At 49.7% G+C, this 23,989-nt stretch overlaps 3 protein-coding genes across 4 annotated transcripts in view; 1 reads left to right on the top strand and 2 right to left on the bottom strand.

Annotated features, from left to right (window-relative positions):
• The window catches only part of LOC149351172 (cytosolic iron-sulfur assembly component 2B-like), a 98,258-nt gene that overhangs the window by 26,129 nt on the left and 48,140 nt on the right, over positions 1-23,989 (top strand). The window lies entirely within an intron of this gene.
• On the bottom strand, positions 570-2,806 carry LOC149351173 (uncharacterized). The gene has a single exon (XM_089580462.1). The coding sequence runs from the start codon at positions 2,786-2,788 to the stop codon at positions 995-997; it is 1,794 nt and encodes a 597-aa protein (XP_089436588.1). The 5' UTR covers positions 2,789-2,806; the 3' UTR covers positions 570-994.
• On the bottom strand, positions 12,885-13,487 carry LOC149351174 (heat shock transcription factor, X-linked member 4-like). Its single transcript, XM_089583645.1, has one exon. The coding sequence runs from the start codon at positions 13,380-13,382 to the stop codon at positions 12,885-12,887; it is 498 nt and encodes a 165-aa protein (XP_089439771.1). The 5' UTR covers positions 13,383-13,487.

Genomic DNA, 23,989 nt, shown 5'->3' on the forward strand with positions numbered 1-23,989 from the left:
CAGCTTGTCTTTGGTCGAGATTGTGCCTTGACCTCTAGCTCTGGCTTGGCCGATGTGGTTGCAATTGCATCCCTGTTGTCCACCACCATGGACATGGGAGATGCTTGGAGGCCGTGTTGCACATTCACAGTTATTTATTTTTGCTTGCTGTGCATTGCAATGCGAGCTTTCGTTGCTTCATTCTTCTGGTTCTCCTCACATCCTCAAGCTTCAGTGTACGACACAAAGTCTCGTCCTGCAAATGGCAGGATGGAATTGTGCCTGTTGCACATTTATGGCATTCCACCAAATCACCAATGGAACTAGCATGTGAAACTAAACATTACTGGCATGAACATTCTTCTGTGGTGGTAGCGATGTTTATGAAGAACTAGATGAGCCTGTGTGGCTATGGATCAAAATTAGCTTTTTGTGCGGTATTGGAATGAAACAGTGAGCTTAGCCAAACTGGTGACAGACCTTCTGGGGTCTTAATCCGTCTGAGTTGTTCTGAGTGGTCAATGAAATTCATGCAAATAACGTCAGGAAATGAATCATTTATTCATATCTATGAAAACGTGAAAATACACTTCCAAACTCTTGCTTTGCCCACCAGTCTCATTATGAGCAACATATAAAACATAAAAAAGACAAACAAGCCAGATAATATAGCCATTTAGCAGTTGACCGAATCATTCCAAAAAAAGTCTGCATGAAAATTGTGGTTGGTGAAAAACTCAATGAGTGGATGTTCTCAGGGTAATTATGATATCCAGGATGCTTATATACGCTCTGTATGTAAAAACCCATCAAATGATTGCGTAACAATACAACAAAAAAAGAGAAAAACGAGAGTTTTGGCTCCAGCAGTTAAAAGCAGGACAACAGGTACTATGTAGCACGGTAAGTGATGGAAAGCGTCTGTCCGAGCTAAATGCAGAAAGTAGTACCATTGGCACTGCTAGTAGCACCTGTTTGAAATAGGGTTGCTGATGTCTTTCCAATAAAGCGAGTGCTAGGCCTTTGCTGCAACAGCTGCCACAGTTGCTGTGTCTGCTGCATGGTCGAATGTTGTGGCCTGCTGCACATCCATTTTTTGGTTGCCTCTGTGCTGGACAGCTTCTCGCTCGAGGGCAACTTGTTCAAGGGCCACTTGCTCAACAGTAGTTCTCCTGATGGCCACTTTCTTAACCGTCACACATTGGACACCTGCATTCTGGACAGCTGTGCTCTTGGTGGCAGTGTTCACAACTGCCATGTTCTTGATGATGGTGTTCGCAATGGCTGAGTTCTTGATAGCTGTGTTTATAAAGGCTGTGTTCGTGATGGCTGTGTGCTCAAAGCTTGCATGCTCGGTGCTTGCTTGCTGGGAAACTGCAGGCTCAACGGCTGCATGATCATTGGCCATGGGTTCAAAACACGTGTGCTCAGGGGCTGCAGGTTGAAAGGTTGCTCGCTCAGAGGCCACGGGTTTAAAGGCCGCATGCGGAAAGGGTGCATACTTGAAGGCCACAGGCTGAAAAGGTGCACACTCAAGAGCCACAGGCTGAAAGGGTGTGTGTTTGAAGACTGTAGGCTCGATGAGCACAGGCTTAAAAGCAATTTGCTTGAGGGCCACATGCTGGTCAGCTTGGTGCTGAATGGCAGTGTGCTGCAGTGCCACATGCTGGATGGCCATGTGCTGTGCAGCTGGGTACAGGATGACCTGTTGGACACCCGTCTTCTGAGTAGCTGCGTGCTCTATTACTGCGTAATCAAGGCCTGTGTGCTCGAAGGATGCATGCTGCATGACAGGCTGCAGTACAGCCATCTGTTGAACAGCTGCATGCTGACCACCCTCGCTGCCTGCCTGCTGGGCAGCTATATGCTGGAAGCCTGCGAGCTGAACAGCCGGGTACTCAGTGGGTGCCTCCTGTACGGCTACCTGTTGGATGGCCATGCTGTGGGAGGGTGCCTGCTGGGAAGCTACCTGTTGGACGGCCGTGTTCTGGAAGGTTGCCTGCTGGGCAGCGGTATGCTGGAAAACCGCGTGCTGAATGGCCGCATTCTGGAAGGCTGCCTGCTGGGCTGGATGCTGATAGGCTATATGCTGAGAGGCTGCCTCCCATGCAGCTGTGTTCTGCATGCCTGGGTGTTGGTTGGCTGCATGCTGGAAGGCCACACTCTGGACTGCTGGGCGCTGAACAGCTTCCTGCTGCACAGCCATATGTTGGACTCCTGCCTGCTGGATAACTGAGGGTCGGTTGGGTGCCTTCTGTACAGCCGGGTGCCGTTCGGCCGCCTGCTGGACAGGTGGCTGCCAGTTGACTGCCTCTTGGACCCCTGTACGCGGGAATGCTATGTTCTGGACAGCTGGGTGCTGCACGGCTGCTTGGAGGATAGCCCCATGTTGGTTAGCAGCTGTGTGCTGTACAGCTGGATGTATGGCTTCTTCCTGTTCAGGGAGACAGTCATCAGTCATCAGGAGGCTGTGGAGTTGGTCGGGTCTGGTTTTATCAGTCAGATAGGCATTCATCGCATTTAGTGTTAAAGAATCCTCAAGTGGTGGTGTCTGGGCACGCTCGCCCTGGTAGCGCAGCACCACCGTGGGTGCCTGATTAGGGTCAAGCAGTGTTTTCATGTCTCCAATAGGTGTGTAGCTTTCGTTTCTAGCACAATGCATGAGGCGCTGCATAGCTGCAACCACTTCCTCGTTGGTGGTTGCCTCGCTGCCTGTCCCCGCCGAGCAGCAGGGCACGCCATCCCAGTAGCCATTGTTGTACTGGCAGCCTATGACCTCCGGTTGTAGGGCATTGAAGGGACTGACCATTGCAACTGACGGACTCACTGCACGGTTGCACCCATCACGTTGGCCGTGGCATGGCAGGTTGTGACCCTGCATGGAACATGTATGGCTCAGTGCTTGGGCTTCTGGCTTCATACTGTTTTCTGTGAATTTGATAAAGCAGTGCTAAAGCCAGAATGAAGGTGCTCTTGCATGTTGCATTATGGCTTACAGCAGACAACAGCATAATCTACATGAATTCTGACCGGCTGATTGAAGGTTATAGCTTAACTGCTTGCAGAACAATGTATGTACTATGCACATATGATGCGTAAATACTAGAAATGAATGCTGAATAAAGCATCTCTTGTACATCTGTACACTTGTATCAGCTCTACGACTTTCCGCAAATAAGCATGCAGAACTGTACAGCAATGTAGTGCGACCAATGATTGTATCTGTGATTTGCTTACCTTCCTCCTCTCTTATAATGTCCTGCCTAAATACTTATGCCACCTTATCCTCATCTCGTGACCATAAGAGACGTCTCTAAGGACTCTCACGAAGTAGAAAAGAGAATGAACAAGAAGTAATATATAAGGGGTACAGGACAAGGGACGGGCGTGTAGAGTTGAACAGGAAGTCGTGAAGTGAAGGATGTCAGAGAATAAGAAAAAGATGAAGCAAGACAGTATAAAAAGAGAGAACTGGGTTGAACTGGATGGGAGCAGACAAGTAAGTGTTCCAGCTCAACACTGTGTCAATGCCACTTGGTTTAGTACAGGCTCTGCTGGCTGCTCACTGGTCCTGCATCCTTCTGCTACACATATGGCAACACACGAAAGGCCCAAGCATCAGCTGCTACCTCGAGCGTATATGAGGTCTTCACCTCAGCCATTCCTACCAATGCCTTGCATTTCCAGTGATGCACTGGTGACTCCATAAGTGGTTCTCAACTTGGACTCAATAAAGTGACGCCAGCTTGCCAGATCAACTCTATCCTTAAAAAGTAGGACAGAATGCTTCAAAACCTTTTCTTCCTTTCCTTTAAGAGGCTGAGTGCAGGTATATCCACATATTGAAAATTGGGAATGCGTTGGTAGCCTTTCATTGTTGTGTAATGTAGCATCTGAGCTTGCTTTTAGCTCTATGCTTCTATGGCTGTGCGGTGCTGATAAGTGGCAAAGAAAACAAACCATGCCACTAGCAGGCAGGAAGATGTGAACAATGTACAACTTTCATAATAATGCAGGGGTGAGGTATATTTAGGTGTTAACAGTACTGTATTGACTGAGAACTACTTTCATCAACCATGTACATTTCTGAAATAGGCATCTTATGGCAGAGTGAAGGGACCCAGAATTTTTTTTTTTTACCCAAGTTTGAGCTTTGAAAATTTAACTCTGAATATTAGTCAGCAGTAAGCAGCAGATGTGTGCCCCATTGAAATTGCACTTGCATGTGAGTGAAATCATAACTTTTAGCCAGCCAGTATTTTGCATTTGAATTTGATCTGCAATGTATAGTAGGTAATGTGCACATGCTCTTGCATAAAACACTGCTTAGTAAGATTGTGTGCTAGCTGTTGAATAGGGTACAACCACCAGGTTTGAACATCCTTAGCAGCCAAAATTAAAACGTGATCAGGTGATTTCACTTCCTTGTACTAAGGCAAGCAGGGTAGGCACTCATTCAGGTAATGGCCTCTAAAGTTCTCCTAACATATTTCTTTACATTCATGTGCACAAGCCCGGTGTCTGTTCTGAGCCAAAAACAAAACCGAAATGAGTTGCATGTCTGTAGAAATGTAAGTTTTTAGTGCTTATTTCTAACGTACACAGTAACACCAAGGGTGCTCAGGATCTTTTTGAGCAGACCTGTTGAGTACGCGGGTATTCATTGGAACTTGCAATTCCTGCTTAACGGCGTCCTGTTATCTGCAACTCTTCATGGCTGAATCAATTTTCTTTGTTTGATTTGCCAAAATTACATGGCACTCCTTCATATAAATAACTACTAGGGGCTACAGTGGAATATGCAGTAGTGACCAATTTTTGAGTGCTCATGCATTCAAGACAGCTAACAAATGAAGCATTAACTGATACATCAATACAAAAAGACCCATCCAAGCGAACCGTATTTGGCTCATGTACAACCTTAGGAGAAAAAAAAAGGCAGTCACTGACTCTGTAGTGTGATGCGAATCATCATATTATGCCTCCATGTTAAGAACACTAGCTACTGTACCCGTCTGCCTGCTACGAGAATTTCCTGCCTTCGTTCATAGAGGCATAGAGAAAATCACTGAGATGGATCATCTATTTCATTTCTTTTTCAATAAAAAGCCTGCTGTTCTAGCTGTCCTCCACATTTTGTTTTTTTTCTCACTGGAGATTCCCTGGTCTACCATATTTCCAAATTTATTGCTGCATTAAGTTTCCTTTTCATAAATGTCGACACAAATGTGCTAAGAGCAACTTCTGAGGTGCACTGATCCATTGGCAAACAATAGTGCATGTGGAGCCGAACAAACTGTGTGCCCTATTTGTGCAGGAGACTGCTGAGTTGACTTCATGTTCAGGGGTAACCAGATTTTATGCCGCACAAATTCACTGCTGTGATACACAACTCGGTTATAGCCTCTAATCAGCCTATGTATTTCTGCATGCTTTTGGTTCACGTCTGCTCCTTCATCCTTTGACTGGCAGGCTTATGCATGCTTTTTGATCCAGTTGCATTCATAGTCTCCCATGCAGAATTGTCATGTGAAAATGCTTACTCCTTCAAAAGACTGCCGTTTGCAAAGTGCTGTACACATCACATTTGGGCTTCTTATACGGAAACCCACTGGTGTGCTATTCTCTAATGAACCAAGAGGGTAACCAACTATGCAGTGTGAAGCCCGTCGGAGTCTGCCATGTTAATACAGCTGGCAGCCAAGTTTCAGAGCGGCATCCTGCACCACAAAACCAGCTAATACAGGCGTTATCTTGTCTTTTTATGCCAATTTGTGTCCCTGACATGAAACAGAAAAGTATGAAGATGTGAAGAGCAAGAGAAGAAATGGGCATACAGAATATGAGAAAAAGATGAGGCTAATGAGGACAAGAATAAAAAAGAGGGTATGAAAAAAGAATACTGGTGATGTAAAGGAGAGGGACAGGCAAGTGTTCCAACCTGTCGTTGGGCTACCACCACCCAGCAGGGTAGTGGCTCCACCGGCCTCACACTGGTCCCGCAGCCTTATGCTGCATTTTTGTAAATGCTCAAAAAGCCTCAGAAGTATACTAAAACTAGTTTTATTTTACCCTTCACATACGTGTGGTGGGGATGGACCCCAGACAGAAAACAACAATTAAGCAGCTTGAGACAGATTGGGGCCCTATGCTATACATGGATATGACTGGAGTGTATGCATTTGCTCTGTGCCAGTTTGCTTCTTCCTCTATTTTGCCCTCCTTCGTGTTCATAAAGCTTCTGACACAATGTCCAATTACTTTAATCACACAAGTACTTTATGAGCAAGAAAGGAGAACAGAGAACAAAAAGCTGACATATTGTCACGGCTATACAGTCGGGACAGCCAGGTCATGTTTTACTGAGCAGCGCCAGGCAGCAGCGAACTCCCGAGCGGAACCCGAAGAAGAGACGAAGAAGCACCGCCCACCACCATGGCTAAGGCTGGCCAGGGTAGCGGTTAAGGCAGTTCGGCCAGGAGACGGTGCCACGAGAATGTCCAGGAATGTGGCATTGCTCCCCTCCTCTGGAAAGCGTCGCCCTCGGCGCAGCAGGGTGTGTGGACCGACAGCCGCTTCCCCGGCCACAGGCTTTTGGGGCAAGAACATCCGCTGATCATGGAGTGCCCTTGCAGAGGCGTAGTAGTCCTGGTGCATATAGTAGTTATCGGCGACGGGTGCGGAATCCACTGTCTCAGCCGTCTTGATCTCGTACGTGAGGAGGTAGAGGCACTAAGACAATCATCATAGATGCGGATAGCTGGAGCATATGGGTGGTCCGGATGGAGAATGCCATGACCTTTGCGCTCTCAGTCGTCTGGACATTGGCTACTTCCAGTGGGAGCAGCACGCGGTCGTTCAGCGTTCCCGACACTGAAGCGTGGGTACTCTGTCCGACGAAATATTCAAGCTGCAGCGTGTTGTGGTTAAACAGCACGGCAAGTGTGGGATGGACGTTGACATTGCCGAATTCCATGAGGCGGTTCTGGCCAATCACCATCTCGACGGGTGCGCACGGTGAAGAGCTTAGTGGAGAGAGAGAAGGTAGAGACGAGTGAGCTGCTAGCGGGCGTGGTAAGGCTTCATTCGGGAGACATGCACAACTTCGGATGTTGGTCGTCTAGAGGAACGAACAGTTCCTTGAGGCAGAACTTCATAGTTTACCTCGCCGAGTTGGTATAACACTTTATAGGGGCCAAAGTACCACCGAAGAAGCTTTTCAGAGCGCCCTCGTTGACGGACTCGGCTCCACACCCAAACATGTTCTCCGGGCTGGTAAGTGACATCCCTGTGGCGATGGTTGTAACGGCGAGCGTCTTTTTCTTGTTGATGCCGGATATGCTGCCGAGCAAGTTGGCGGGCGGCCTCGGCTTCGTGAACAAAGCGGTCGGCCCCTACGACAGTGGAGTTTTCACTACCAGGAAGCACCATTGCATCGAGCATTGTCATGGCCTCACGACCATGGACTAAGCGAAACGGTGTGAAGTGAGTAGTCTCTTGCAGTGCGGTGTTATATGCGAATGTAACGTAAGGGAGTACTGCATCCCAGTTGCGGTGGTCGTCATCGACATACATGGAAATCATGTCAACGATCGTCTTATTTAGGCGCTGAGTGAGTCCATTAGTTTGGGGGTGATAAGCTGTTGTTCGTCAGTGACTCGTGCTGCTGAGTCTCATAACTTCCTGTGTCAGCGCCAAGGTAAAGGCCGTTCCTCTGTCAGTTATAACGACCGTGGGTGCGCCATGACGAAGCACGATGTTGTGCATGAAGAAGGTGGCAATTTCCGCAGCTGTTCCACGGGGAAGAGCTTTCGTCTCACAGTATCGACTGAGGTAGTCGGTGGCGACCACAATGTACTGGTTACCCAGCGAAGACTCCGGAAAGGGGCCGAGTAAATCCATGCCGAATTGGTAGAAAGGAACTTGTGGTGGATCAATAGGCTGCAATAGTCCGGCCGGCTTAGTCAACGACGTCAAAGCGACTTCCGCCTTCTCTTTTTGTTCACTGGTGCCGAATGTCGCCAGCAGCTCGTGACGAAAAACCTTCCAGGTGGCAAAAGAGGTCTCGTGGTTCTTGAACCAGATTTTTGCCGAGTCCTCTAGTGCGAAGTAAATGTTCCTCAACTTGCACTCACCGTCCCACTGGTTCAAGGCTGCCACACGGTCGAAACTGGCCAACCAATCTTCAACGTCCTCGAACCTGTCACCGTGGAACGTCGGCGGTGACCTGGGCGCGTGGAGTACGAACGGAGTGTCAGCTCCAAAACGTTGAGTGGTCTGGCTACCAGTGGTTGATGTCATATCTCTTGCCGGTTTTGTCAGGCCGCTGAACTCTGGCTGTAGGCCTCGCAGGCGGTGGCTCGCTTTGTGGACGAGGGTTGTGTCCACGCACTGAGAGCTGGCTTCAAAGGTGTCTTCAGAGTCAGTGTACATGGGACGTTACCCAGCCGGCTCCACCAAATATGTCACGGCTATACAGTCGGGACAGCCAGGTCACGTTTTACTGAGCAGCACCAGGCAGCAGCGAACTCCCGAGCGGAACCTGAAGAAGAGACGACGAAGAAGCACCGCCCGCCACCATGGCTAAGGCTAGCCAGGATAGCGGTTAAGGCAGTTCAGCCAGGAGACGCGCCATGAGAATGTCCAGGAATGTGGCATTATTAACAGCAATTACATACACTGCATGCATGTGCAAGCACTGCCATAAATATGAGCTCAGATGCTAAAAACATTACAAAGAAAAACTACCAGTGCATTCATAAGTGAACAGTATCAGTGCTCAATCTCAGTATCTTAAATACTTATGGAGCCTTGGGTACATTGCTGGAAGTATAAGGCATTCTGTCCATGCTGAAAGTAGAAAGCCCCATGTGCAAGTAGACAATGAAGCCGTATACTGGCAAACGCACAAGAAGAGTGGACTGACCTGAGCTGCCTAGCCAGCTATGAAATTACAGAGCCCTGGTTCTTGGGAGGCAAAGAAAGACAGGGACGGGGTTTACGGCTGGCTGAAAAAAAAGAGTAAAGTAAAAATTGGTTTTTGAGGACAGGATATGGCGCAGTATCTGTCTCACATATCTCGGCGGACACCTGAACCGCGCCGTAAGGGAAGGGAGGAAGGTAGGAGTGAAAGAAGAGAGAAAGAGGTGCCGTAGTGGAGGTCTCTGGAATAATTTCGACCACCTGGAGATCTTTAACGTGCACTGACAACGCGCAGCACACGGGTGCCTCTTGCGTTTCGCCTCCATAGAAACGCGGCCGCCGCGTTCGGGTTCGAACCCGGGTACTCCGGCTCGGTAGACGGGCGCCTTACCACTGAGGCACCGCGGCGCAGTCTTTCGTATGGGATGGGCCTGTCCTGCATTCTCCTTCCATGGTGCCACCCCATGGTAGCATGCATACTTTATGACCTGAGTGCCGCAATTAAGTTCTAGGCTTTCGTTTAGATATACTCCAGTTAGTGAACCACCAAAGTTGGACCCATAGAGGAAAAAAAATTGGAGGGAGTGTCCGGCGACAGCCTTGAAACCTAGTCTTAAGCAGTAAAAATATAGTGAAATGGAGCGAGTCGGTCCCTCCATGATCACGCCACGTGATGGCAAATCTAGCCTTGTTGAGCGCATGCATAGACTGACTATAGCGTGGCAAACTGATCAACCTCCTTGCTGTAGATGCCCGTGCCACACGTTGCTTCTTCTTTTGTGTATGAATGGAAGGATGAAAGGGGGAAGTAACACGGGAGACGCGCGCACTAAATTATAACATCACCAAAACATAACGGACTGATTTGGTTTATAATGTAAAATCTGGATATAACGAAGACGAATACACGCTAAAGATTAGTACTGCGCGAATGTGACAGGGAATAGTATCCGATCGACAGGGGGCGCTACGCATGGGTTGCCATGCCTTGACAGATGAATATAAGGGGCCGCGCTGTGCCGTCATTAAAGGATGCGTACACAAAATCGTACTTTAGTACACACACTTTATGCAACAACGGAAAAACTCAGACCTAACGCTCGATACTCGATCGCTGCCTCAGCGTCGGCTCAATTTTTTTTCTCTCATGTTACCATCACTCACTCTCCAGCTTAAGCATGACCACAATTTGGAACTCAAACTGCAACCCAGGTAGTCGAGCACAAGTTTAAATTCGAGTTTACGGCTAAAATCAAATTCCAGATGCAGAACGGAATGAAATGAAATGAAATTTATTTCAGCAGAATCGGGCTACATATACTTGGCAATTTTTTTTTTATATCTGCTGAGGTTCACGAGGCAAAAGGCGTCCATATGGCGCCTGACGGGGCCTTGTGACCTTCACGCACGGTGTGCGGTGAACAGTGCCAGTATTTGCTGAAGGAGACCTTGTACATTAGAGAAATCACATCACATTCAAGCGCAGGAATGGTCTCAAACATGGGATTAAATTCAAATTAAAGGTCAAATTCTAAAAATAAAACTGAATTTTAAATTAAATTTGGATTGAAGTTAAAGCTTTAAATTTAAATTAAGAGTAAGGCAATTAAGCTTGAGCCTAACTCCATTTGTAATTGATTCGAGCTCTGAAATAAATTTGCGCAGAAACTCCGAATTCTAACTCAATTTTCACTTGAGCTTCCATGTAATGGAAAACAAATAAGTTCTATATATAAACTCCCTGAAATTTTGAGTAGAATGGAAAATTGAAAGGCCGAACTCAAATGAGAAAAAGTTCAAATAAATTCAATTTCGAGCTCACTCAAACTCAATTCAAACCACCTACGTTCTCAAGTCAAACCCAGGCAAAACTACGAAGACGAGATTCACCCATCCAAAAAGTACTAACGCTGACGCTCAGATTTAAATCTAACCTTCACGCATCATATAACGAACGTTCGATGATTAATTCAAAGACAAAATTCAGGCTAAGAAACGAAATTCTAACTCGCGCGAGTTCAAATTCATATCGGGCGGTTAACACATTGCTGCATGCCGACAGCCAACTTTTCCGGGAAAAAATAGAAACGTTAAAAAAAAATTCAGGTTCGCTGAATTTCATGTAGCTTAGAGGGGCACACATCTGCTTTGTATGCAGATTCAACGCAATTAATTTCAAGTAAAATTTAGGCAAAAAACGAATTTGAGCTGGATCGAACTCTTGCTTGCTTGACGTGCAGCGTTCAACAAGCATTTAAAGAAATAAAAATTAAGCTAAAATGCAGGTTTCAGCTGGCTGCAACTAAAGTATAAGTCCGCTGCAGAGTGCCTGTTTTACCGCTCAGAGTTTGCTCTCATGTTCACAAAGCTTTTTCGTTCGAAGGCGAAATGCCCGCCGTCAGCAGGGCTGCAGTAGCGTGAGCGCGTGCCGTGCACGCCAGCCTCTCTGCAGTCCGGCCGTGGCTCGTGGCAGCTGCCTTCGACGCCGAGTACAATGCCGGCTCGTACACATCGCCGCGCTTCGGGTCAAATTCAGGCTAAAATCCAACGCACTCAAGTCCAAATCGAGCGCCTCATCTTAGCTCGACTGCGCAGCTGCTTTCAGATCAGGGCAGAAAAATTAACGTGTCCAAGCCAAAAAAACAAAATTGAGGGGGGTGCTTTGTTGACTTAAAGTGCGGCGAGTCTAAGCGCGGTGGTGCTGGTTGTGTCACTGATGTGTCTTGAAACGCTGCCAGGGAGTCCACAGAACGCCATCGCCCGTTCGACTCTACTCCTTGCTCGTCCGTAAATTGATTTTTGAGGAAAGGAAATGTATCTGTCTCGCATATATCGGTGGACACCTCGCCGTAACGGGAAGGGAGGAAGATGGGAGTGAACGAAGACACCGTATTTACCAGACGCGCCTTTGTCCATTCCAAACCATCGAGCTGGAATGGCGGAGTGGTAGCGAGCTCGTCTCGCACTCCGGAGGCCCTGGTTCGATTCCCCAACTCGACCAATTTCCTACTCGGTTTTATTTATTTATCTGGTCTGACTAGAAAGGTTAACTAGGCTACTTGGTTAATTAAGCTATTAACTAACCTCAATCCCACTTACTTGGAGCATCACTCTCTTTAATTGGATGCATGGTTACTAGCCAAAGTACAATTAGCCCGTTTGAAATTCGCGCACTCTGACGTCACGACCATTTCGACCAATTGAAAAGCGTGACATTTCTGTCGACAACTACTGCTTACAACGATGAGGCATTGGCTGCCGCCTTAAAAAGCAATTTGTAAACCGAAGTGAATGCTCCACGCGCCGCAGTTGTAGGTTAGGAAGATAAAATTTCAAAAAGCAAAAAGATCAGAGGCCGGCAACAAATTCATATAGAATGGAGCACGAGCTGTAACTTGACGAGCGACTGTCGAAAAAGCAACGACAGGCAGCATCACGGTCATGGCCCCACGCGCTGCTGCGAGAGCGAGCGCCGGGTGGCAGAGGCAGCGCGTGCCACGAACGAGAGACAACATCGGCCCCAAAAAAGCTCTCCCTCCCCCATAGCGCGTGCTCTCGTATGCCACAGAGCGTAATGCCTGTAATGAGCAGGTCTAATGTGCGTTTGGCCGCGTCATTATGCTTCAGAGCGCGTCGTGTCACGTTTAAGGCTGAGTGCCATTAACGCGTTCGGTAACGCGGCAAGCTCCCGAGACCTGAAAAAGCCACGATGCAGAAGTTGCACCCAGCTTAACAAAAAATGTCGAGGTGTCGAACGCTCGTGGCAGAATTCTGTTTTCCGCCGCGGTTAGACAGCCGGGACGAATAATGAAAGCCTGGACGAATGTTCGACAAGGTGCTGTCGCTTTCTTTGGTGCAGAAAAAAAAAATCCGCTGCAAGAATATGCCTGTTGCAACATCGAGGGCACAAACTGTGGAACGCAGGCACCCTCACAGTGACGTGTTAAAAAGAACAGCCTGCACGCGCCGCGTAGCATTGAAGGTCAGCTCACCTGAGCACAAAGACCGCGGACCGGGTGGCCGTTGTGGTGCGGCGGCAGCTTTGCCGAGCAACCGTCGTCTGCGTGCAGCAGGGATCTCGGCCTGGTCTCTCCGCCCTTGCGAGTCACCCGTGACAGCAGGTCAGGCCGGCCTCGGAGAAAGGACTCGTTCCAGAACACGTGCACGTCGGCACCGTCATGCTGGCTGGCACAAATCACTTTGTAGTGAGGGCCGACTTTGCGGAACCCGTACAGATTAAGTTGCCTTATGAAGCTGTTGATATTCTTGGTCTTGAAGTCTTCCCGTCTGTTCAGGTACTGTGTCTGGAACTTTGCGTACTCTATCACTACAGCCTTGCCGTCAGTGGACCAGGAAATAGCTCCCGACTTGCATTCGTTCACGATCTTCCACAGCTTCTCGGGGAACCGAACCGATAGCATCGTAGAGTCTTTGGAGCTAGAGGGCAGGTGAAACTTCTTGTAGCCTTCGCAAGGATCCATGATCGAACGCCAAGTTGCGAAAGGTCGAGAACAAAGGAGAACGCAGCGAAAAAAGAACGTGGGGTGGACTCCTCTGAATCTAGTGCCACGTAGACCTAAAAATTCTTCCGCGCCTTATATACCCCTCACTTCGTCGTCATCCTCATGCTGGGCGCGCGCGGGTGCTTTGGTCGTCTTGCATGCGCGTGCGTTCCCTCTACACGGAGCCACGCGCCTTTACCCAGAAGAGCGCGTCCCGTGTGCCTGCAGCGCATTTGCCGCGCTTTTGGCCTGACCAAAGAAGCAGTTGGCTGCAAGTATAGAAGCGCTTGCATTGCTTTCGACAGAGATGGAGACAAAGTCAGACACAAACGGGGGGTCCCGAGTCTCGTTCGGCCGGGCTACGTTGGTTAGCGTTCTTCTTTGGCGATCTTGATGCCCGTCGTCGAGTTCTGGCCGCTTTCTCACTTTATTTGGCACGCGTCTTGTACACTTCGCGCTGGGCGTCAATGTCTAAGACCTCGAGCTATTGTTTGCGGCGTGTGGGCTGGGCTTCTAGCACCTCTCTTCCGTCGGGCAGGTTGGCACTTGGTGGCGTCGGTGGAACAGTACATGAGCAAGGTTCGCTGTCCGCTGAAAAAAAAAAAAAGAAACATTTTCTACCTCCGCTGCGTAACGGCACTAAAGGTGTGTTGCACGTTTGCGTTAAATAATACCATTCACATCACCACAAACGCATTTATAAGAGTCTCAACCTGAACTCACTTGAAACTGCGTGGAAGAGTGCACGAAATACACGGAGGACAAATTGAGGTTGGCCTGTATTGAGATGGTAACGCGTTCTAGTCACAAATATACCACTCACTCTCGACGAAGAGGAGCTTCTATACGCTAGAAAGTACCCAACACGAAATGCAGGTGTCACCGTCACCGAGCGATTTTGCAAGTAAACTGCATGCGTTGACACATTTTTTGGCGGGGGTACTACAGTCTAAGTGACACTGCCATTCACGTCAAAACGGCGGCAACCAGTATGTGTATTCGATTTTTCAGTTCCGGACTACTTGCCGACAGGTCTAGGCTTCAGCTGTGACAGGAAATACTGTCATGGTCACATGACCTACTTGCCAGGGGCACAGTACCATGACAGTATACACTGTACCAGGGGCTGCTTGCGAACTCGCCGCCGGAGCCGGCCCCCCCTTCGGTTACCGTAGCAGGCCGCTGTCATCTGCTGGCAGACGACGCAGGCCACGGTCACCACGACGCAGAAGCAACGCCGAGCGTTCGATCACGATCACTCAGTCGATTTGTAGACTATACTGTTAGCTTAGCGTAGGTGATTACAGAACTCAGCTTCGGGGAAATGCTCGCCGCTACTGCTCGCGGCGAAGTTCGCACAAAGTAGCCCAACTCGTTGCGGATAGGAAGACAGACGAAAGCCTTTGAAAAAACGTTTGCAACATGCGCTAACTGCTCCAGTCTACGAGTTGTTCATCTGCGATGCTTTCAGGTAAGCTCGCAGACAGCAAGTAGCATAACAAGCGAACAAAAACCTCTTGACGACACAAGCAAACAATACGCGCTCGCAGCTCCGAACGCGCGTCCGTGTGTAGTGGATTTCAAGAAAGTAAAACGAAGATGCAAGAACAAAAAAGTCTTACGATGGCTCAGAGAGCAGCTACGGAGCTCATTTGAAGGTTTAACTCACGATATCGTCCTCCAGGGGCATGAAAAGTACTCAGAATGCACAGAGCGCCTAACTCAATATGGCTGCAGCGCGGCGCTTCACTTTCCGGGCAGCGTTGCTATGGCGATGCGGGCAGCTTTTTGTTGGTGGGCGGAGCTTTCGGGCTGCCCGATAAAATCGTACGCCGGACTCTGTCTTCTTATCTTTCAACTCTCTTCTATCTGCACCGGTTGTGGCTCGGCAGGAGCCAGTTGGCAGGCCCGTGCACTTTTCCTTTTCGTCCTTCTCTCAGTCGCAACCAACCAACCAACCGAGTCCGCAAGTAGTCTGGACAGCCCGGGACTGAAAATCGTATGTGCCCAGTCCTTTTTAGTGATGACGTCACGAGGTTAAATCGTGTGGCGGGAAAAATTTTTAAATTCAATTTTCTCAGCCATAAATGCGCCATCAAAATTCTTACTAACACTGTACTGTGCCCGGCGGTGCTTAAACATTTCAATACATCCTTTGATGGCACGTGCCAGTTCTGTGGGGAGGTGGCTGACACCTTCCACATGGTTTGGGCGTGTCAGTCAAACCCATCTATCCCCCCCAACCCCACCAGAGAGGACTGGGAGGCGGCCCTGCTCGGCTGCCAGGACCTAAAGACCCAAAAGGCCTTGGTTCACCGGACGCGGGCGGCGTTGCTTGCCAATGGGGCCCCGGAATAGGGGCTCCACCTAGTATTGTTAGGGGAAAGGGCCAATAGGGCCTACCCCAATCACCTCTCTGTAAATATTTATTGCATTATAAATGTTTTTCACCACCACCACCACCTTAGCTGCCGGACAAACGTCAGTGTGCCCAGACAGAGCAAGGAAGTGTATGTGTTCTCCAGTCGGAGTCTGAGGCAAAACTGTTTATTAAGCGAAAGCGTACAAGCAGGGCAGACAGTCGGGATAGAGAGAGAGAGAGCGCAGAGAGTTCCGTGTCCGCGTGTAGCTTCGTACGTGCTAGGACCGAAGAGCCGCGGAGACGCGGGGATGAGGTGTTGAGCGAAATACGATGCTCAGGCCAGACAGAAAGTACTATACGGGAAGTGGCGCTTGGAGCGGCAGTAGCGCGATACACAGTTGGAGTGGCAGCACCACGATACACAGCACTCCTCCCCTTAGACGTAGTAGTCTCGGAGTTGAGGAAACTTCCTCTCTCGGGCGGAGCGTCGAGGAACGGTGCCGATCGCCGGAGGAATTCTGTCGGAGGTATCCGCGTTCTCTGAGTTGGAGCGGCTCTGCCCGGATTCTAGTGAGTCGGCGTCTGTCTCGGCCGAAGTGCTAGCGGGTTGTTCGTCCTGGTCTTCTGACTCTGAATGCGGCTCAGGCATTTCGAGTTCAGGTGCAGGGTGAGTAAGATCAGGTAGGTTGTAGTCCCTCTTTCTAAGGTGGTCGACGTGCCACGCCAGGACGTACCGTCCAGGAGTTGGACTTCATAGGACACAGGTCCTTTGCAGGAGCGGATGATCGCGGGAAGCCACCGAGACCCATGTGGCGAAAAATTCCTAGCGAAAACTGAGTCACCAGGCTCAAACTTGCGGGTTGGTGTAGCGCGGAGCTTACGCGACAACTGGTCGCGTCGCGAGTTGCCTTCCTGAGAATCAGGGTGCAAGTAGTCTAGGGCAGACTTTAGCTGACATGAGAACAGTAGCTCTGCCGGGCTTCTTCCTGTAGTCGTGCAGGGCAGCAAGTGCTGCTGGAACAGGAAACGACTGAGCTGAAGTTCGATGTCGCCCCCTTTCAGTCGTTTAAGAGCTTTCTTTGTTTCCTGAACGAAGCGTTCGGCCTGTCCGTTAGAAGACGGATGGTAGGGTGCGACTAAAGCTTGAAGAACGTTGTTCCTGGCGAGGAACTGCCGGAATTCAGCTGATGTGAATGCAGAACCGTTGTCAGATACGACGACGTCGGGAAGTCCGTGTGTGGCGAACAGCCGTCTGAGTTCTCGGACAACTGCAGCTGAAGTTGTCCTCACCACAACGACCTCTAGCCATTTTGAGAACGAGTCCACGACGATAAGAAATGTCTTGCCTAGGACTATTCCAGCGAAGTCCACGTGCAGCCTAGACCACGGTCTCGTAGTCTGCTCCCAGGGATGGACTGCAGCGCGGGGTGGAGCATTCCTGGATTCTTGGCAGGTCTCACACGCACGGACGGTGTTCTCCACATCGCTGTCGAGTTTCGGCCACCAGACGTAACCTCGCGCGAGTCCCTTCATGCGAACGATTCCTGGGTGTGATGAGTGAAGTAGCTCAATCACTTCCATGCGGAGTTGCGGTTGAATCACGACTCGGGAGCCCCACAGAATGCAATCACGATAAGCGGAGAGTTCGTCGCGGCGCACGAAGTAAGGTTGGAACTGGTCCTCTACCTTTGCTGGCCATCCGGTACGAATCCACTTGAGTACTCGCGACAACACACGGTCCTTCCTTGTCAGCTGAGAAATCTTGGATGCATCTGCAAAGGCTTCTGGGGGTTTTTCGAGCCGCAGGACATCTGTCATAATGGGACTTTCGGCATTTGTGGAGGGCAGCGGCAGGCGGCTGAGTGGATCAGCATTGCCCATTTGACGTCCTGGTCGGTAGATCAGCTCATAGTCGTACTGTGCGAGGAGTAAATTCCATCGAAGCATCCTCGGTGAAAGTACGCTAGGTATTGGACGACTGTGATGCAGCAGACCCAGCAACGGCTTGTGGTCAGTGTAGACCTTGAAGTGTCTGCCATATAGATATTGATGGAACTTCTTGACACCGGAAACGACAGCCAGAGCTTCTCGGTCTGTCTGAGAGTAGTTCCTTTCAGATTCTTGTACGGTAGAGTCTTCGTGACTAAGGACAAATCCTATGCCGTAGGCAGACGCGTCGCAGACAAGCGTGAGCGGCTTGTGCACGTCGTAGTGGACTAAGACATCGGATGTCTGTATAAGTTCCTTGGCGTGCTTGAAAGCGTCGGCTTCTTCTTTGCGCCATCTCCACGTCTGATCCTTTGCAAGCAGACGGTATAGCTCGAGGGCGTGAGCTGCACCGTGCAAGAATCTGTTGTAGAAGTTTAGCAGTTCGAGAAAAGACTGAAGTTGCTGCTTGTTCCTTGGACTGGGAGCTTCTTTAAGGGCTTCGACCCTTTCTTCGGTCGGATGAATACCGGCAGCGTCAATGCGGTATCCAAGGAAGGTTACTTCTGGCATGCCGAAGGTGCATTTCTCTCTGCTCAGACGAATGTTGTCGTCACTTATGCGTTTCAGCACATCTCGCAGGTATTTGTTGTGCTCGAAGGCATCTTGACCTCCCACTATAATATCGTCCAGGTACACGTGGACCCCAGGTAGTCCCGAGAGGAGCTATTCCATGTAGCGCTGATATACGGCTACGGCGGACGACACTCCGAACGGCAGGCGAGTAACTTTGAACAGTCCCCGGTGCGTATTGACTGTTAGCAGATCTGCTGTGTCACTGTCCACGGCAAACTGCTGACAGGCTTGATTGAGGTCTAGTTGTAAGGAATAGAGTGCACCCCGCAAGGTTTGAAAAAAGCTGATCGATGGTTGGAAGAGGATATGTTTCCATCTTGATAGCTTGGTTAACGGTGCTTTTATAATCACCACACAGCCTGATCTTGCCGTTATTAACGACGCAGACTACCGGTGTCGCCCATCGGGAGGATCGCACGGGCTGGTAGACGCCTTCTTGTACAAGAACGTCGATGGTTTCGTCTACCTTGGGCAGTAGAGCCACCGGAACTTGACGTGCTTTCATGAAGATGGGAGCGATTTCAGCCTTGAGCTCGATACGAACGGACGGTCCCTTGCTCTTCCGTAGTCCTTCAGCGAAGACTTCTGGGTATTCAGAGACGGCGTTCAGCAGGGTTAGCGGAACTTCGATTTGAGATGCGTGGTTTATTCCGCAGAGCGATATTCCCAACGCAGAAAACCAGTCTCTCCCCAACAGGCTGGTGCCATTTCCTCGGACAACGAGAAGTTGAAGGCGAGTGCTCTTCGTTCTGTATGAGACAGCAACTTCCAATGATCCCAGAATCTCCAAGCTTTCCCTTGTGTAGGAGCGCAGCTGAAGAGAGGATGGCCTTAGGTCTTGCCTTGACAGCCGAAGTTTCTCCATGGTCCTCTCGCTGATCATGGTGCAGGCAGCCCCGGAGTCAACCTCCATGGTCAGAGGCTTACTGTTTATCAGGACGTCCGCGCAGACTGCTGGAGAAGTGATGGTGTTGGCACCACTTGTAGACTTGCGGTCTTGAATTTCCCGATGAAAGCTGACTGATGCCGTAGAGTTTATGTCTTCAGCTGGATCATCTGATTGCAAAATTTGATGGTTGCGTCCACGAGAGTACTTGTTTTTGCGAGAAAACTCCTTTCGGTGTTGACCAAGCTTGGAAGTTTTTTCTTTTGCTGCCTTCCTGCAGGCCTTCTCCAGGTGCCCTATGTTGCCACAGTAGTGACAGATGGCGGAATGATAGGAGCAAGTACGAGCGTCATGCTCGCCGGTGCAACGCCAACATTGATGACTCGGAGGATGGTTGGCGGGCTTGACGTCCGGGCGCTTGGGGTTCCGTTGCAATTGATGCGTTTCTGAGGGGACCCTTGAGCGGCGAACCTCTTCTGTCTTGGCTACTGCTTCTTCCGCAGCTCGTGCCAGTAGGATGGCCTTCGACAACTTGAGGTCCGGTTCAGCCAGGAGACGTCTTTGGATAGGCTCTTCACGCAGGCCACAGTCTAGGCGGTCGCAAAGAAGCCGATCCAGCCAGTCCCCGAACTCGCAGTGGCGAGCTAACAGTCGAAGAGCGACGAGATATTCCGGCACCGATTCACCAGGTTGCTGGTCTCGCTTGTTGAAGCGGAAGCGTTCCATGGTGACGGAAGGTTTCCCGATGAAGTGGGTGTCGAGCAAGGAAACGATTTCTGAGAAGGGAACCTCCGAAGGTGCCTTGGGTGCGCAGAGCGAGCGCAGCAGAGTATACGCGTCGACGCCGCATACGCTGCAGAGGAAAGCCGTTTCTTCTCATCGGACTGGATGTCGTGGGCTTGAAAGTAGAACTCGAGGCGTTCTAAGTAGACTGGCCAGGAGGAAGGCTCGGCGGGCGAGAATTCTCCGATCGTGGCCGAAGGCAGAAGCGCTGCCATGTCGACGGCCGTGCAGGGCTGGAGCGGATCCAGGAGCTTTGCCTGAGGCGGTCAGTATTGACTGCGATTGCGCGCTGGGGATCACAGCGATCCCATCCTCGTCGCCAGTGATGTGTTTTCCAGTCGGACTCTGAGGCAAAACTGTTTATTCAGCGAAAACGTACAAGCAGGGCAGACAGTCGGGATAGAGAGAGAGAGCGCAGAGAGTTCAGTGTCCGCGTGTAGCTTCGTACGTGCTAGGACAGAAGAGCCGCGGAGACGCGGGGATGAGGTGTTGAGCGAAATACGATGCTCAGGCCGCTCAGGCCAGACAGAAAGTACTATACGGGAAGCGGCGCTTGAAGCGGCAGTAGCGCGATACACAGTTGGAGCGGCAGCACCACGATCCACAACAATAGTCAAGTTTAACTAAGCGCAATACTTGCATGGAGTTCTCCTTGATGACCCTTTAATGCGGAATGCACATTACTTATGAAGACTGGTTGTGTAGCATGCGCATGTAACGGCCTGCGGCTTATCTGGTTCCTCAGACTTGTTCTTAGAACACATGTCTGCTTATTGCTGCAAGTCTGAAGTGTTTTCATACTGACACAAACGTAAATAAAGCTTCTTCCCACTGTCCTTACACCCATTCTCGTCTCTTTGTTTCCTTTTTACCAGAGCCGCCGCGGTATCTCAGTGGTTATGGCACTCGGCTCCTGACCCCAACGACGCGGGTTCCAACACGGCCTCGGCGATCGTATTTCGATGGAGGCGAAACCCTAGAGGCCCGTGTACCGTGCGACGTCAGTGTACGTTAAAGAACCCCAGGTGGTCGAAATTTCCGGAGCTCTTCATTACGGCGTCCCTCATAGCCTAAGTCGCTTAGGGACGGTAAACCCCATCAACCTTTTTAACGGAGAGGAAGGAGCTTCTGATGAAGCCCGAATGTGTAAAACAAAGTGCGAGCCTCAGATGAAAACGTAATGCTTTCATATTTTTAGAACGTTAGCTCTAATACTCTCATTACTCAAGGTCGCGTCAGTGTGAAACAGAAGGTCATTCAAGTGGGACCTGTGGGTGCTACCATTGCTACACAAATTGTGGGCCACCTAATTGGCGAGAGTGTTCGCAATGGTATCAAACGATTCAGCGCGTTACGGAGCATAAGATTACCGGTCGAATCAAAGCTTTGCATATCACAGGAATTCGAGGCGACGACCTTTAATTGGTTCCACAAACCGTGACTTCTTGAAACTTCAAACGTATATTACGGCAAAACTAGTTGACGTAGGACATTCGAAGAGGTGCCAAACGGTTTGTCTTCTTGCGCTGTATAGGTTGGCATCAAAAACTAGATAACCGGATATAACGAAAAATTTGTACCGGACATAGCGAAGATGGCTAATGACGCAATATTCGTTCGATATAACGCTCGATACTCGCTAACGCTGCTTCAGCGTTTTGCTCTTTTTTTATCGATTAACTGAAATTCGCGATTGAACGAAATTATTTGGAGCTCTTGTCGATTTCACAAAATATGGCTCGTGCTGAACGGGTGCGATCGGAGCAAACGGAGTATTAGGTGTGCAAGGAGGTGAGGAGCTAAAGGAACCAAAGCCGCTTTCAGTTTCAACAGCTAAGCGACGGCTGTAACATCAAAACTAAGGCGCGATACTTAAAAAAAAAAAACAGCGATATGATCGCTGCTGCTTCGTTTTAATTCACCAAAACATTCGCATCAACCTGTCCCAAGCGCCGGTATGACAACGAGCGAAGAAACGGCTAAGATATGTCTGTTTTTGCATGTCTCACGTGACCTAAACTATACTGCGATATCACGCTGGCTGTTCAGCTGTTAATACCGAAACCGAAAAAAGTATGAGAGAAAATCTTCAGTTATCAGTTATTTATCGTGCGCAGGCGAATTTCTCGTGAAGATCGATGCTTACTAATGCCTTATGCATTACTGCACAGAAAAAATGCATGACCAAGATCTGGTTGTACTCTAACTATAGTGTAAGCTGTTTAAATTCTAATTGCTAATTTGGAACTACTATTGATTGTAAAAAATTTAATCTCCGGAAAAAGCTTGGTAAGAGGTCGCGTTAAGTGGTCGAGAGTACATAGCCCTCGACGACTTTCTCATCCCACTCCACCGCCAAAACAAGCGTTCAGGGTCAGACCTAGCCAGCACAGTGTCCCACCGCTCGAGAGGAGGAGAGGTAACTAGATCACCCGGAGGTGGCTCTATTTTACAACACCGCAGAATGTAATCGTAGTTGGCTCGTTGGCCACGGTGTTTACAGTTTGGGTTGTATAGATCCGGGAAAATGTGCGCGAGGAGTGATGGGATGCGTACCGATCTCGTCTGTAGACGACGCCACGTAACCTATTGTTCTTTAGTCAGGCTTTTGTCTGGAGGGGGGGGGGGGGGGAGTTTTCCTCTCGTTTAGAATGATTGGCGAGATCAGGATATGTGATCATGGAGTCCTTCGTGAAATTCAGGGAGCCAGACTCATCCACTGCCCGGTCGACGAAACCTCGGGCTTTATTGTGGGTTGCCTCGTTTCCCGCATTCCCTGAATGGGCTGGGACCCATATCGGTTCGTAATAATTTGGTGAGAATTTGGTGGCGTTAAGGATTCTAATGGAGGTGTTTGTAATTCGCCCTTTTGCAAAATTATTAATAGCCATTCTGGAGTCGCTGAGAATGATGCTCTCTTGGGTATGCGTTAGGGCGAGGGATATATAGCCGCCTCTTCTGCCGTTTCGGAGGATTTCGTTTTGACTGTTGTCGAGACGATGTGGTCACCATTCTCGTTCACAGCCACAATTGCAAAGACATTCGTATGTTTGTATTCTGCCGCATCTGCATAAAGTGGTCCAGCGCACTTTCCGTATATTATGTAAGGCTTTGGCTCGTGCTTGTCTTCAACCCTCATGGTGTATGGGGTGCATGTTTTTTGGGGAGTGGTTTGATTAATGGGGCCGTCCTATAGTCACGGGGCAAGTCTACTTTAGCGTCTTTATTCGTAGGTTGAAAGTTAATACCAAGCCTGGTATGAATACAGGCCCATTCTTGCGAGTCGCAAAGGGCACGCGACCAGCAGTCGCTTGCGACCAGGCAGCAGCTCGACAACACCGTTGTTCACACTTGCAAGCGCGACCAGCGGGTCGCCTTCTCGTTAGATTCTCGTTTGAAGCGAAAACTCCTGGGAATGACGTTGTTCGCGCGCTTTCGAGATGCCTGTTTTGGCTGCGCCTCCTGCACTCGCGCTCGGTCGTCTGAACTGCTATTCGCAATGTACTACAACGACCTGAGCGAAGATGAGGATGTCGGGACGGTTTTGATGTGCACCGCGGTCGTACGAGCGTCATGATGACAGAGGCGCGCTTCTCTGCAGGGCCGGCCTACCAGCCTGCCCTGCAGTGTAAAAAAATGAATAATTTTTGAAGACCGCTGGCCAATACCGAGTTGCTGGTATACGAGTGATGACTGCGACACAAGCAAATTTCTTCCCATAGCCGCTTTGCTACTGCTGCTCAATGCGGCTCGACTGTTGTCTGCTAGCCCCGCTGCTGAAGGCGTCGCAGAAGTCGAGCATGTTTTAATATTATTATGATACGAGGAGCGCAATAAAGCGGTGACGAAAGCAGCATCTTAATTACTGGCGCTGGCCTGGATCCGAAGCGCCCTCAGCTGCGGCATGACGACTAGGGCAGCCAGCTGGGAGCAGCGCCCGGCGCACCCGCGAGCGGTGTCGTTGCCGGAAGCTTGGCTCGCTCGCTGATTGGT

This window comes from Amblyomma mixtum, chromosome 3 (genome assembly GCF_055824585.1).
Source record: "Amblyomma mixtum isolate Tamu chromosome 3, ASM5582458v1, whole genome shotgun sequence".
NCBI lineage: Eukaryota > Metazoa > Arthropoda > Arachnida > Ixodida > Ixodidae > Amblyomma > Amblyomma mixtum.